Source organism: Augochlora pura, chromosome 10 (assembly GCF_028453695.1).
Source record: "Augochlora pura isolate Apur16 chromosome 10, APUR_v2.2.1, whole genome shotgun sequence".
Classification (NCBI taxonomy): Eukaryota; Metazoa; Arthropoda; class Insecta; order Hymenoptera; family Halictidae; genus Augochlora; species Augochlora pura.
Genome location: NC_135781.1, coordinates 7,036,851 through 7,051,979, shown reverse-complemented (window position 1 = coordinate 7,051,979; position 15,129 = coordinate 7,036,851). Strand labels below are relative to the sequence as shown.

At 43.7% G+C, this 15,129-nt stretch overlaps 1 protein-coding gene across 3 annotated transcripts in view; it reads right to left on the bottom strand.

Annotated features, from left to right (window-relative positions):
- LOC144476095 (phospholipid-transporting ATPase VD) overlaps nt 1–14,420 on the bottom strand; it is a 44,406-nt gene extending 29,986 nt beyond the window's left edge. For all 3 annotated transcript variants that reach the window (XR_013494966.1, XR_013494967.1, XM_078192687.1), the window contains exons 1-4: nt 13,942–14,420; nt 1,564–2,130; nt 827–1,006; nt 8–268 (exon numbers count right to left, since the gene is read on the bottom strand). Coding sequence is in view for 1 of the 3 variants with exons in the window: in XM_078192687.1 (XP_078048813.1) it covers nt 8–268; nt 827–1,006; nt 1,564–2,120 (998 nt within the window). In the remaining 2 variants the exon portion in view is untranslated. The remainder of the gene's footprint in view (nt 1–7; nt 269–826; nt 1,007–1,563; nt 2,131–13,941) is intronic.
- Nucleotides 14,421–15,129: the final 709 nt, after the last annotated feature.

Here is a 15,129-nt window from a genome sequence, read left to right as displayed (position 1 = left end):
CACTTACCCAACGTAGACACGACAGGTGAAATTGTTGACGCGGCGATCGCTGGCGAGTCTTCGCCGGTCCTCGAAGTAGTCTTTCAGCGCCGTCACGCCGAGCACGAAGATCACGGGTATCATGGCGACCTCCTTGCCGAAGGCGTTTATGGCTGGCACCCAATTAAGCAGAACGATAAATATAAAATACAGATTGGCCACGCGGTGAAATTGCTCGAGAAGGTTGCGAGGTAGGAAGCTCAGCACAGTGTACTTCGTTGTGCGTACTCTGAAAACAGACCGATCGATTCAAGATTTAATTCGGAACTCAATCGAGGATTCAATTATCGACTCGATTCAAGACTGAATTTCAAACTTAATTTATGATATCAATCCGGATTCGATTGTAAACTGAAATCAATATTTAAATCAGGACTCGGTTCAGGATCCAATTCAGAACTCAATTAATGATTCAATTAACGATTTGATTTAGGATTCAATTCAGAACTTAATTAAGGATTCAATTCAGGTCTCTTTTATTTGGTTTATTAAAGACTCAAAATTTCCACATTAAATCTATATCAAAAACTATTTTTGCTCTATAGCAAAAATATTTTTTTTAATATTTTTTTATCATCAGATAATAACAGGTAATATCAAAGCCTTATATTAGAAATTTCGTGATAAATCAGTTTAAGGATCTAATCTTCTGAAACGATTGTCCACAATATATTGTACATTGTTGAATTTTATTTGGGATAGAAGAAAATGTCAAAAAACGGAGTCTTTCCGTCATTACAATTTCGTTTAAAAATTGAGGGTTTAATGTTACAGATCGAGAGTTTACCTATTGTCCACCCGTTTCCCGTTGGGGTGCTGACTCCGCGGGGTCTTGGGAGGCACCAAGTGGTTCGGCACTATGGTCCTGAGACGAGGTTCCTCTGGCAAGGGGCCGCAGCATCGCGACCAAAGTTTTCTCCACCAAGGTGGTTCCGCGCTACGTCTTATCGTGTATATCGACTCCGATCTGTGAACAAGGTTCAAAACACTCGTCTACCACTTGTTTCCAAATCTGTGTTGAGAATCTGACACGATACTGCATAGCGCAAGGGATCAATCTTTACCGTGCTATGAAGTTGGAAACAGAAAGCGTTGAAAAGGAGTGAAAATAATGGAAAGATAAATGAAATGGAAATTGGAACAAATTTTTTAAAATTAAATTTTAGATATTAAATACAGATATTAAATATAAAAATTATGAATCGATGTTATTCATTAAATATTGTAGACACGATAAGACAATACAATCTTTGTTGCAACCAGTTTTTAAGATATTCCACGAAAAATATTGTACTCTAATTTCCTCAATGGCTATTCCTAAGCACCAAACGAAAATAGAGTTACACGAAGCATAATTTGCTCTACTCGTATGCAAGATTTCATAATTGTTTAATTGCATAAGTTCGCAAGCTTCCCTTGCAAGAGTGTAGCTAAACTATCTATAGCTGAAATTGATGTGAAAATAAATAAGCGGATCGAAAGGCTACTAAGCCGTGAACCCGACAACGATGAAAAGGGTCTTACCTGGACGCTTGCCGCGAGTGACCTCGAAAAGAGGGTGTCTTTCCAGCCGTAGGTGGCCTCGGCTCCTCCCTGTGGCCAGGCGGTAGAATAAAATCCGTCCTGGAGCCAACCCTGCTGTGCCCGGTGACCGCGTGTCCCTGAACGTCGACCACCTGACCCTGACTGAAGGCCCTTTGGTGTCCTGGCTTCTTGAGGGCCGACGGTCTCGTGGCACCGACAGCGGACAGAGGTCCTAGATAGGATCCCGCGTTCCCCTGAAGCCCTGAGCCTGTCAGGCTCTCCGCAAGCATTCCGCCATGGCTGGCAGACCTTGCGTGGGTCATCGGACGCGGTCGTCTCCTGATCTTCGAGGCAGCGTCCTCCTCGTCGCCTCTCGCGAACACACCGGTGGCTGTTCCGACTATCACGGGGACCGCCGAGCCATCGGAGACGGGCCCAATGCTCGCGGCTTGCGTGTTGCTGGCAAATTGTGGACGACCCGGTCCCGGGAACACGTAAACCGACGCCTGCCGGTCCATCTCCCCGCTCGCTGCTTCCTGCACCCCGGCTTCGGACATGCTGGCACATCTGCGAGCAGAACGTTCGCATGAATTAGCTTTTTGCTGATTACCAATAACTATAAAAATGTGCCGCGAGACTCGAATAATCGTATCACCTCTTCCCAACTTGTCAAACTTTTGTTTACAAGCTAAGAAACTATGCGAGGGACACTACTGCACTTCGCAACTATTACTTTCCAAATAGGGTAATTAATTGATCTATTAGATCATTAAATATAAAATTGCATTTCATAGGACCCAATATGAATCACTGGAGGACTTAAACTGTCCTCTTTGAAAAGTCAGAGAACCAATACAAATATGGATTGTTCGTTCGCACGCTCAAGTGTTTATCGATATTAAAAAGTATCACTGAAACTTGTTTAATTCATATCATGTAGCGCCGTTCTAGGTACATGCTCTCCGAAGCCTCTGTTTCAAAAGCCGCGACGGGAAGAGCTATTTGAAATTTCAACCCCTTAACTAACCGGTCGACTGTGTCCAGCTGGCTGATCTGAGATACTGGAGTACTCCGGATCCAACTATGAACGCACAGGCTGACCGAAGATGATCGAGAACGTCAGGGTGGCCGGCGGAACGCGACTGAATGAGGGAACTACTCGTCGAGGAAATTGGAGCGGTTAGGGAGGCCGGAAAAACTGGCCGTGTCGGCCAACGATGCCAGAGATCAGTAAAAATGGCCAAGTTTGACGAGGGTGGTAGAACACGGCCAAGAGAATTAGGGTGGTCCGAGGGAGACGCAAAGCGATGGCCAACGAAGAGACCGAAGGAGAGCAAAGGTCGCAGTAGAGATTGGCTGCTAAAAAATTTTCGGGATCGCCAAGACTTGTCAGAAATGATAGAAACGACTTACTGTATAGATCGGCAAAAAGGCGAGATATATGAGCTTCGAAAAAATTAGTATTGAATAACGAATGTGGGGACGAAAGATGTATGAACGAAATTATAGCAGGAATTGTTAAAAGAAAAGTGAATCTAGCTACAAGAATTAAGGAAAATTGCCTGCATTTTCATGAAATTGTGGTCACACAGAAATTTCTTCCTTTTTCCTAAAGGTAAAATGTTATCTGTCCACTATCCTACATTATATCGTCCCATTTCCGTTGTCAACGAATAAAAACCACAGTCTGGTAATATTAACCGCGTACACAGCGTTGATAAAAATATAAGAAATTGCGACATCAGGAAACTGGCCATACCAATCAAACATTTTCTAATGAATATCCCAATTTTGTCTTCGCGGACAACGTTTCATCCGAGATAAAACTTAACGTTCCTTCTGCTAGCGTATTTTCCATTCTCCCTGCAGACTGCTACGAAAGCTTCCTCGTCACGGTCGCTGTTCTGCATTACAGAGAAATAAACGCGAAAATCATCTGAAATTTGGAGCAGAGCGTCGACGGTGGACAAACAAAGAAAGTGCCGGCAGGTTGAAAAAACGAAGCGATCCCGCCGATGTTATAACGCATCGCTCGAGTTTTACCGATTTTTCTGAGAAACTCACCACCGTCGCGGACGGTTCCCGCGAACCGTCTTGCTATCGCGTGGAAAATCTGATCGGACGCGCGATAAATAAAACGATTATTTACGTCGCGTGAACGCAGCCTCAGGTCTCGAGATCCGCTACCGATGCTCGCGGGTTGTCGCGTTCTCGCCGCGTTTCCCCTCGCCTTTTGCGACGCAGCCGCGTGTCGGAAAATCGTGGCGAGATCGCCGGGAGATCGGCGTTTTCTCCTTTCCGGAGACAACAACCTCGAGTCATCCGCGAGAGGCGTGGGAAAAAGGTTTCCCCGTCAACCCGGCAAAAGTGTCTCATCCAGATGTTAATAAATTCTTTGCAATAGTTCAAGCCTCGAAATCAAACACTAAATTGTTATTAGGAAAAATCGATTGCTGTAATATATACAGGATGATTCACCTAAATTGCTCGGTATCGAAAATTATTGTATCTGCAATGAGGTATATAACTTCCGCAATTTCTTTAAATTTTTTCTTTACAATCCTTTTCGTATGCTCTTTTTTATCGTTAACAATTTCCTGTCAGAGTTAGGTAATTTGTGGTCATGGTACGTCAAGATCGAGTCAATTTGTCTAATATTGTTAACAGAGAGATACAATGTTATTGTAAATAATTTTATAAAAATTCTATAAAAATCTAGCAAGATATGGTAGAGCAAGGAATGAATTTCGGAGATTTTCGATTCGACAAGAAACAGAATTTCCTACCGAAACCGAACAGTACGATTTCCAACTTTGTTATGGCCAGTCGAATCTCTGGGTTTTGTAGCACGTGGTAGCATAAATAAATCCGAGGAGCCGCAATGTCAGTGCTCTTTTCCGGTACACACAATCGACCATCATCTCGTATCCCAAGCGCTCTCTCATACTACGCGTATTAATGGGAAATTGATATAGGAATGACTTCCGGGGCTCGAACGGAATCCGTTGAGGACAACTGTCGCGCGAAACGTGGAAAAGGCCGGTCGCATAACGACGCGACGCATCGGACGCGATATGCAAGAAAGCAACGCATAATGCATTTCCAGTCGAACGGTCCCGCGATCCTGAGTGCACTTGCACTTGCCCGACACAGATACGCTATTAATAAGATTGCAAACAGACGCGGAGGGGGACAACAGGACAGGCAGGGGGGGGGGGGAAGAGGAAGAAGGAGAAAGCTTTTTGCGAACCAGTGGACACCGCAGAAAACCGGCGGATTAAAAGCGTCGACAGTGCTTCCGGAAATTTTATAAAATATTGCGAAGCGCTAATCACGTTACCGAATAATCCAATAGCGGCCCCCCCAACGGGATCAAACTATAGCCGTTTCCGTCCGGCGAATCCTATCCCAGGAGTTTACCAAAGTATTACAACTCGTAAGACGTAGTTTCTCGACAAAGCCCCTATTTTAAATTAACCATCGATCCATCGATTTGTCGCTGTTATTTCAATTTTAGGTACCCGTCGATTTACAAGCGCGTCTATTATTTTACAACGGTGCGAGTTATTATAAGCTCGATGTAACTTTTACATTTTTTTTATTTCTGTATTTTTATATTGGAATTAATACAAAGCGGAAGTATGCAGATATTGTTGGGATTATTATTTGAAAATCCCACGAGACTTCGTGGTAATACAAAATGACACGAACGACATACAGCAACTTCTTACGATTTATAACAGCAACGGTAACAACTACGGCAACAACAACGACAACAACTATGCCACGCACAAGTTTGCAGGGTAACTGTTCTCCTTCGAATGCCTCGATCTTTCCGGTCGGCTCTGCCACCCTTCCCAACCTTTTTCCTCATTATCTTACCATCCTCTCTCTCTCTCGCTCTCTCTTGCATACACTCTCTCTCTCTCACTCTGTCTCATTCTTCCTCATTCTCTCTCTTTCTTTCCTTATTTCCCTTTCACTCACTCACGCTTTATCTTTCGGCCACGCAGGACCTCGAGGGACCTAAGCAATGATCTCAGGTCACTTGAAGCAGCCCAAACACTCTGTAAACATCTGTCGCATTCGTTTCGCATTTTATGACGCTCATTCTTAACCATTCTGTCTTCCATATTCGGAAAAACTCTATAATCTAATATTTTTCATGTTCTTTAAAATATTACTTTAATTTTATTATTATGCACACCGTAGTATGCAGATTTTATGCATTTTTGCCAAACATTTTTATTTTATTTTAGACACGAATATTTTATTTTTATCTTAGATTTTAGATATCATTCGAGATGAACAGATTGAACATGTTTAAGAATGACGATGTATTTTCAACTCGTTAAAATCATTAAGGGAATATAATCTAATTAATCCTTGGTCAACTTATTGAAGAATTTGTGATCATACTATTTAATTAATCGATGAATTTATAACCATTTTATAAAAAATTGGGTAACTTTGAAAATTGTAAATCACATGCGAGCTTCAACTTAAATTAATAAAGGGAAAGAAAATATTGAATTAAATACAATTTAATAACGTTAAATCAGCCTAACAGATACTCGACTCGCACCGCATTTACTTTGAGCGGTTCGATCATTTTGAATTTATGATCGAACCCGTAGCATTTCAATAATGTCAGTCGTTACTGTAATCTTTTCGATAACGTCAATCACAAATAATATTTGATTGACATCGACGAGTGCCGATTATGAAGTACGTATTTATACTGTCATTGTCCGAACTGACAGGACACTGCCATCACCGGCAGAACAGTGATTCGATGCCGACGTGTGTCTGTGTTAACTGCTATCCGTGTTTCTTTCCCAGCGAAGAACTTCGTGCACCTTTGGCACACGATATTGCAGTTTGGTGTACATTTTATATGATTCACGAACATGCTTGATAAAATTGCTTCCCGACCGCTTCTTATCAAACATTCACAATCCATATACCGAGGAGCTCGGAATCGAATGTCAATACCGTTGAATATTTCACAAGTTTTATCTTCGACAACCTTCGCCTGCGTTCCTCGAGCAAAATCTTCGCTCGTAGCCCGGTGGGCAAAATCAAATAACATTTCGATTCTCTTTGCCGATGATTTCGGTTAATTAAAAACACAATCGAATGACAGCGATCAATGTAACCGAGTTCATTCCTCGAAATAAATGTTCGCCACGTAATCGGTGATATCCGAAGCCAGCGTTGAATCTTCGCCAAAAGAATTTATTATTTGAAACAAGATTTGCCCGACTCAGTCCCTAATTGGCCCACAAAGTTTTACCTGCTTCGAGCTGCTTTCTTTTCCAATTACTGCTTAAATGTTATTAAGAAAATCAAGTCGAAGTGACCCGGAAATTTTCCAGCCGGCGAACCACCCGTCGCGAAGTCCAATAACCTCGGTGTACCATTGGTAGAAACGGCACGTTAATCGATTAGCCGGCGTTTTCGGCAGGACGATCGGCCGCTAACAACGCGTTGCCGGGCTAATTAGGCCAAAGTGGATTAAACGATCCGAATCAACGTCGCGGCCATGGCGCGGCACGTCCGTCGAAGGGGGTGGCCGACGTGTATATACGTTCGGGGCTTGTCGATCACGTGGAAACGAGGTGAAAAGCGACATCAAACTATCGTCTCCGCGAATACACGTCGGCTGTCTGCCGATAGGTAGGACACGGCCATGTGCTGGGCAAATATTATCGGTTGAAGGAGGACGACACCGGCAAGATTACGCTAATCGTGTTTACTTTGGGAGAATGATAGACGTTCGAAAACCAACCGCTAGACCGATGGAATCGAGATCCAGCCGAGCTATATGGAAAAATTCCGAATAAAATCCTTGGAAACGCTCGGAACTTCACGGACATGGCCAACCATGTATTACAAAGATTTCTATAAACATATAATGTATTAGTCGGCCTCGTGATCGTTTTATTATATTGTAAATATGCTATCCCCCCAAATTATAATGTCACAGTATCTTAATCGAAGGGTTGAGAAAACAACTTTCGACACTTCTCCTCAATTAACTTATTTCACACTTGTACTAATTATAAAGTTAACTTGGTAAAAATAGGTGTATACAAAAGATAGTTAAAAATAGCGTTAATAAATGCGTGCACGGGACAGAAAAATATTTATCGTCGTCTGCCTTTTGCGTAGACGTCAAACACTGACATTAGAAATACTGAATTTTATTTACGTTCAGCTTAAGTGAATAATTCTCATATTTAGTATAGATTATGATCGAAATCATCATAACGTGCTTGTCACGTCGTCATAACGCAGGAGGTTTACTACAGCTGAACAGTTAGGCGTCGAAGTACTATTTTCTCGATGACGAAACAAGACAACAGGCGGTTCGAAGAGAGCACAACAAATAACTTGACAAGATCCCAACACGCGACTGCTGCAACTTTTATATTCCTCTGAACATGTCTATTGCCAACTTGAACTTTGCCACGCCTCTAACGAGTATATTTACTTTTATTTATTGCGCGCCAATCACAGACAAAGAAAAATACTTTACGTTGATCTCGCGTGTACATTGTAAACGTTGCGGATGTAATTAGTTGCCAATTAACACCTCTTATCGTACTTGCACTTACTACAATACCAATCATCGTTCTCTCGAATGTTTCTAGTTCCCCGTGCTCTTCTTTATCCTTATCATTAATTAAGCGCCTTACCTTCCCGGAAACTAACCAGCAAACGTCTGGACTACAGAGTATAGTCTACAGAGTATCGAAAGCTATTCAACAATTTTCTTGGCAATCGCAGGATAGTTGCGTTGCGTCGTGCAAAGTACTTGTTGCTTCGCAGTTTATATTGCGATTGAGAAAGGCATCAAGAAATTCTTAGTTATTCAGAGCACTTGTAAACGAGGGAGCGATCTTTAAGCGCTGCTTCGCGTTAAAAATGAAACGAGACCAAAGAATACGTTTAACATGGAATTGATTTAAGCCAATGTGCAACACGATTTGTCGTATAAATGAAACGAGATCAAGCTTGGCACAGTAGAACGTTGATTATCCAACCATATCTCTGGATAGCAGAACAATTACGTAGAGTCATTTTCGATCGTTGCAATAAATACTGTTGCTAATGGATTGCTTTAGATTCATACATGTGTTTCGTGAAACCAGTCAGAGATTCGGATAATCAAAGTTGTATTATGTAGCGTGAAATTCTCGGACACCGTGTATAAGCGAGAAATTGAAAAGCATAGCGCGTTGGAAGCACCCGCGAAGGCCAGGTGTTTAGGTATCGAATGCGCGAAATAAATCGCCACCCTCGGGCCGTGAAAAGCTCGGTCGAGTCACGTGTACACGCGAGGCGAGCAGAGAGGATTCCGTTTGTGATCGATAACAGACATCGCGGGCCGACGTAAATCCCATGTTCTAATGTAAACGGACAATATCAAGGGTAGGAAGGAAGGCTGAGGGATGGAAGTGGGTCGTGCGAATATCGACGGCCCTAATCGGACGGGTTGGGATCCTCGCGGCGATAACGAGCCATTACCGCGGCTCGCAATCATTCCGCTCCGGCTGGCGCGCTACGGAACTTCGCGCTGCCAATCGGCCGGGCGACGCGTCTCGGGCCCGATACCGTGTCGACCGCTCTTAAAAATTTCAGGAGCCCGTGCGGAGAGACCCTGCCGGTAAACTCGATTCTAAGGTCCGCTTGTTTTATCGGCTTGACCCGAATACGCGGGAATATTTGATTGCGCCAAGAGCAACCGTTCTATTCTTAGCAAAGTTTTATGGTTTGCCGAAAAGCTATGCCGAAAAGCGCGCTCGTTCAGTGGGTGTCGCGGCGGCGGTCTCCTCTTTGGCAACAATTTTCTGCTTCTCTCGCCGCTTCGCCGACTCGCGTTACGCTACGCAGTGAATGTGAGCCCTTGTTCACAAATCTGTTTACAACTAAGATAGCTTAAATACTTTGAATAACGCGAAATCGAGTCTTTCGATTCGAAACTAAAGAAACCGTGCCAAACGACGTTAACCACCTGCTTTATGACTAGATCGCGGATCGTCGTGCGAATTCCGGAATTATCGAAAACCAGAATCAGAGCAACATTTTCAGCCGAAAGATTTCTTATCGTGAAATCGAAGAACGAGTGCAACCAGGTCTCGTTAATTTGCACGATTCCTTGCATTCTTAGAAATCTCCGCATGCCGTGAGTGCACGAAAATTTGCGGACTATTTAAGATTTCTTTCGCTGCTGCAGCATAATTAGAATTTCTTTGTCGTTCGTGAAATCCTGCGGATGTGGGGGGATTTTGTGTCTATTATATGTCTGTACTTTCCTCGACGGTCAGATATTAATAACTCGTTCGAAATCTTCATCGTGAATCACCCTCGTTCTAACAACAAAGCTAGCAAAGAGGGAGCATGAATACGGGGCGCGCAGGTCGAAAGGGTTTAAAGTATAGCTTCCGACCCTTTTTGGCTCATCATCCCCCTTTCAGGGAACCTGTCCATCGACTTTGCACTAAGCCTCCATTATCGAAACTTCCGGACGCGTTCGTGCGTGCGATCTCCGAACATTGAAAAGTTGGATCGAAAATAAACAACGCGAAGTGTCTCGAGGCTGAACTTCCGGCGTCCCTCGAGCGCCCGCGTCGGAAAAGCACGCTCTCGCCAGAGCTTTACGGCCCCCATTGGTCGCAGCTTTCTTTCGTTCGCGGCTACACGAGAAGTTTTTGTCGGGCAGCTGTGCCCACAATTTTTGAGCCTCTAAAAGTTCGATTGCAACTAAGGGACTCGGCGGCCGCGGGGCACGGTCTCGGGGAAAACGGATTATTCCCGTCACGCGAGGAATTTTTCGGAGCGAGTTATCCGGGAGCTCGTCAGACTCGTCCGAGCGTTCTCTCGGCAGAAAGAAAAGTTCAAGATCGAAGCGGTTTAACAGCGATCCATCGCGTGCCGCGTGAACTTGACTCGTCGAAGCACCACCTCTCTCTCGATGCACGTCGCTCGTTAGGCTTATGCAATTTAACGAACGCAGAGGCTCGCGGACGGCCTTCTGGGCGACGAGCAGGGACAGGCATCGCTCTCCGAGAATCTACGCTCCTTTTTCTCTCTTTCCTGCGCCCGTGCTCTCCGAGTCTAGGAGAGTCTACGAGGCTCGAGATCGCCGCGGCGAACCTAACCGGTTTCATGGTCGCGGACCAAGACCGACGGGACGAGGACGCGACGCGGCGACCGCTCTCGTGGAAACGGCCAAATAAAACGAGACGCAAAACCCATTCCGGGCCGGTAACCTTCGACCTCGCCGGCCACGCTCGTGAACGATCCGAATTCGATCGAGCGCGAACCTTCGGATCGGTAGAAATACCAACGCGGTCCGTGCCGCGCCATTTTACTGCTAATTGCTAGCAAATTTAGTTAAATTAAAAAAGTACAGTTCTAACGTATGGAACCATCGTTGTACTCGTCTGGACTTATGGCTGTCCACTTTGGACTACTGCCAGTCCTTCTAACGTTAATCTTTATAATAAAAAACTGCACTGACTACAGTAAATTCTCTCCACTTGTCCTTGAGCTTGTAAACAAAAATGGACAATGGAGCCGTTTATTTTGGAAACGTCCTAAACTCTAAGTCACTTTTTGTTGTTGACTGCAGTAACTATTCTCATAGAAATTTCTATCCTTTTTAAAAGGAATTGTAAATTTCAGTTCCTTAGATATATATGTATATAAGGAGAGTTGTACATTGATATCGTACACATATATTTTATTTTTTCGTTTTTCGTAACACAGCCCTTAAATATCTCAATTTCAATATAAATGAACTTGGGTCACTTTTAAAATAGACTGCTCTATTTGTCGCCAATTAAAAACAACTACAAAAGCGATTCACGAGGCTCGAATAATGGCATCTCCTTTTCCTACATTGTCCAGTTTTGTTTAAAAGCGATTAAAGAGAATATACTGTGCATGTAATGCATGTTAGGTGAATTCAAATAAATCAATTCGCAGCAACCTGGAAATGGCCACAATCCAAGAAGAAATCGTGGGCTTTAGCAAACACAAGAACAGATGCTTGAAACTTGTTCGATTAACCGCGCGCTACCGTGACTAAAAATTACCTCAGCGGAATTGATTGTAAATATAGTCGAATGCAAATTTCTTCGCCATAACGAGAAACTAACCTCGCAAGGAGCATTTCGCTCTAGGGAAACGAATCTCGCCAATTTGCGGAGAATGTGATTTGGTAAACTTTCTCGTTCTAATTAGATCCTGAATATTTACGAAGGGGACATGTCAGATCCCCCGTGCAAATAATTAATTTAAAGCACAGGATTCTCATTCATCCCTTTGCACGCGAAGCTAATCGAAAACTAAATTAATTCCACCGGTTTTCATTCGATGCATAATATTCTGTACACAAGAATATTTTTAACAGTTTTGAACATAGACATTATTTTAATAATATATAAATTGCAATGAATAGACGTAAATTGGATACGTGGGAGAATGTTTATCGTTTCGCTTTGCATGCAAGGGATTAGGCGAGCTAATCAAATAATCGCGCAATTTTTCAAGGAGTAGACAAATACGTAAACGTAGCGTTCCGCCACTGCCGCTTAATTATGACGAGAAAGTCTCATTTAAATGCGGAAGCGTGGAACTGTTGTAGCGAAACGGTAACGAGATAGTCTGAAAAGGAAGAACGTTTAGCACACGATTTGCGGAATGTCCGTAAGATCGCTCAACTCGATGGGAAGGGAGCTAATTTGAATACCGTAGAAAAACCAATTATCTGAATTCGCTAAATGTGTCCGTTATCTTTTCTCCAGCGAGTTATCGTCTACCGAAGACGTGTCCTGCGTCCTGTTTCGCATAAATGAATAGAACCGACGGTAAAACACGAGCGTCCCGCGGGCACGGCGAACCGAACACCGATCGCGGAGATCAATCAGAATTCCAAGACACGCGGGGTACCGTAAAAGTTCCACGTTCACCGTTCGACACACGATGCCAAGTGAAAAAGAAACGATACCCGTGGCAACTCCTTGATTCCCGACGAGATTGCAATTTGCATCTGATTCGGCCCGCATGGAACAAAGTGCAGCAGCACCGCCGCTGGAGTTTGCACCAGTTGCACTCTGACGGAGGATATAAACGGTGGAGATAATCAACGTGTTGCTTGCGATATCGCTACCCTGTGATAAGTTTAAAAGGGAGCTGATTTTTCGATACGGTAACTAAAAAAAGAAAAAAAAAGTGCATTTTAACGCACGCGTGAATTCTTTGGCGTCGATTCGCGAGAATTGTGATCAAGAGTAATTTTATTGAGTAAGGAAATCAAAAACGATGACGACTAATAATGGTAATAATAATAATTGGTGAGCGAAAGAAAAATCACTATGTTACTTGGATATTGCAGCATGTTGCACGACGTGTATCAAAAACGGAAAAAGGGATAAAATAATACGACATAAAAGAATTATAATGAATTACCTTGCCATTACAACTTCCCAGGAAATTACTTTCAAATCACGCGACCCGGACTCGGTCACTGAATTCGTACGCATAAAAAATCGAGCACCCCGTTCTGCGTGCTCGACGATATCAATCAACTGAGCCTTTGTGCTCGGCCCCATTGCACGTACAGATTATTATCTCGGTCTTAATGTGTTCCATATTTTACCGATAACCTGTTGACCGGGATGGGTTTCAATTACGGGCGCCCACGAAGGGATAAGATTACAACACGAGGCATAAGAACTGTTATTGGTCGTAGAAATAATACGTTCGAAAATCTAGAAGCTCGCCAGTTGTTTCGAGCGGACGCAAACGACGAGTTCACTCGTCCTCGTTGATTAAACGGGTTAAACTTTCCGCCGACGTTTGACCCTGTAAATTACTCCTTTCCCATCCACGTCGGTAAAGAAGCTGTTATTTCCCCCCACTTCGAAAACAAGCACACTTTCGACCTCACAAATTACTTTTCTACCCTTCTACGTCGATAAAGAAGCATTTACTTTCCATTTCGAAAGGCACGCACATTCCTCGGCACACACATTTAGCAACCCCCCTATAACCCTATTGTTTAAAATCCGATCAACGCGGTGGAAAAAAACTGGAAAATGTACAATCTGTTGCAGTCTACAGAATCAAGAAATTCCTGTGTCACAAAGAGATGATGGAAGATCAACATGATACGTTAAATTCTATCAGAGATAAAGCCAGGAAGAAGGTAAACAACAAACGCTTCCGAAGATTTGCAACATGACGAAGGGGTTGAATATAGAACGGATTTACAAATTGCTCTCCCCTTTTCTCTTCTTTTACGGAAGAGATGCTTTAGCGTTAACGATTAAACGGTGTACGTCTGAAGAAATAAACGATACTCACATTTTGTCCAGGCTCCCAACGTGGTCCACGTGGCCTTGGTAATGGTCGAGGAGGCACGAGGGGTGGCGGTGTTATCCCCCACGGTGTCTTCGAACTCTGAAGAGCGTCTCAGATGCGCTCTCGCCCCTCTCGGACAATTGCAAGCGACTACAGTTTCCCTCGTGGGGAAAACCGCGAGGAGCGGTACGTGTGCGTACGTGTGCGCGCAGCCGACCGACCGGACACGAAAAATCTCACCGGTAACTTTCGCGTGTCTCCCTTTGACAGGGAAAATAACGGACCTCTCGAGAGTATCCACTCAGTGCATTCCTCTCGGGAAACTGGTCTTACCACCGCACATTATCGCGACACGTCACGATACTACCCGCCAGCGGATCCGGGCGAAGCGTAACCGCTTCGAGGAGCCCGCGCCGAAGCTCCTTGCAGACTCGACCGAGGACCAACTGCGGATCCCCAACTCCAAACCGTGTCAGCTTATCGCCGTGCACGTACTGACAATTCGTATCGGCCGGACCACCAACATCAACCGTCGTGGCGAGATCAGCCGCGAACGCCATCTGTCGGCGCCATACTCGTCCATAGATGCGAATAAACGGAGACGAAATATCCTCGCTTCGCGAACAAAAATCACGGGCACGCATGTATCCATAAATAATCCCATTCTCTGTACAGCGAGTCCCAGGTATTTTATAACACTTCTCTGATTTACTTTTAGCAAAAGCCAGAGACAACCAGTGTGAAAGTTGCGCGTCGCTAATGCGCATGTGTGAAGTTTTGCGCACTGTATTTAAATTTCGAAGTCATTCGAAATTTATAAGAATATTTAGTTACACAATATCAATTTCTTAAATATTGTGTAATATTAAACTCGTAAAATTCTAGGTATATACATGTTCGTTAAATATTATGGTATGTTATACCACAATTCGAATTTACCGCGCTCTTCGAGGTTTCTAATTTCTCCCATGCAATCTTTTTTTCCTTCTTTTTTCCTCTTCGTAAGAAAACGTCAACGTTGCATGTACATACGTAGTTAGTTAAGGTTACCTAATTAGAAGTCATGACATTTCAAATTTCTGATCGTAGTTTCGCATCTAGTGTACTTAGTAACGCAGAGGTCTGCCCAACTGTTGCAACGAAAAGTCCCTAGATAACGCGCTCTCTGTTTTCGAATGTCATTCTATGACT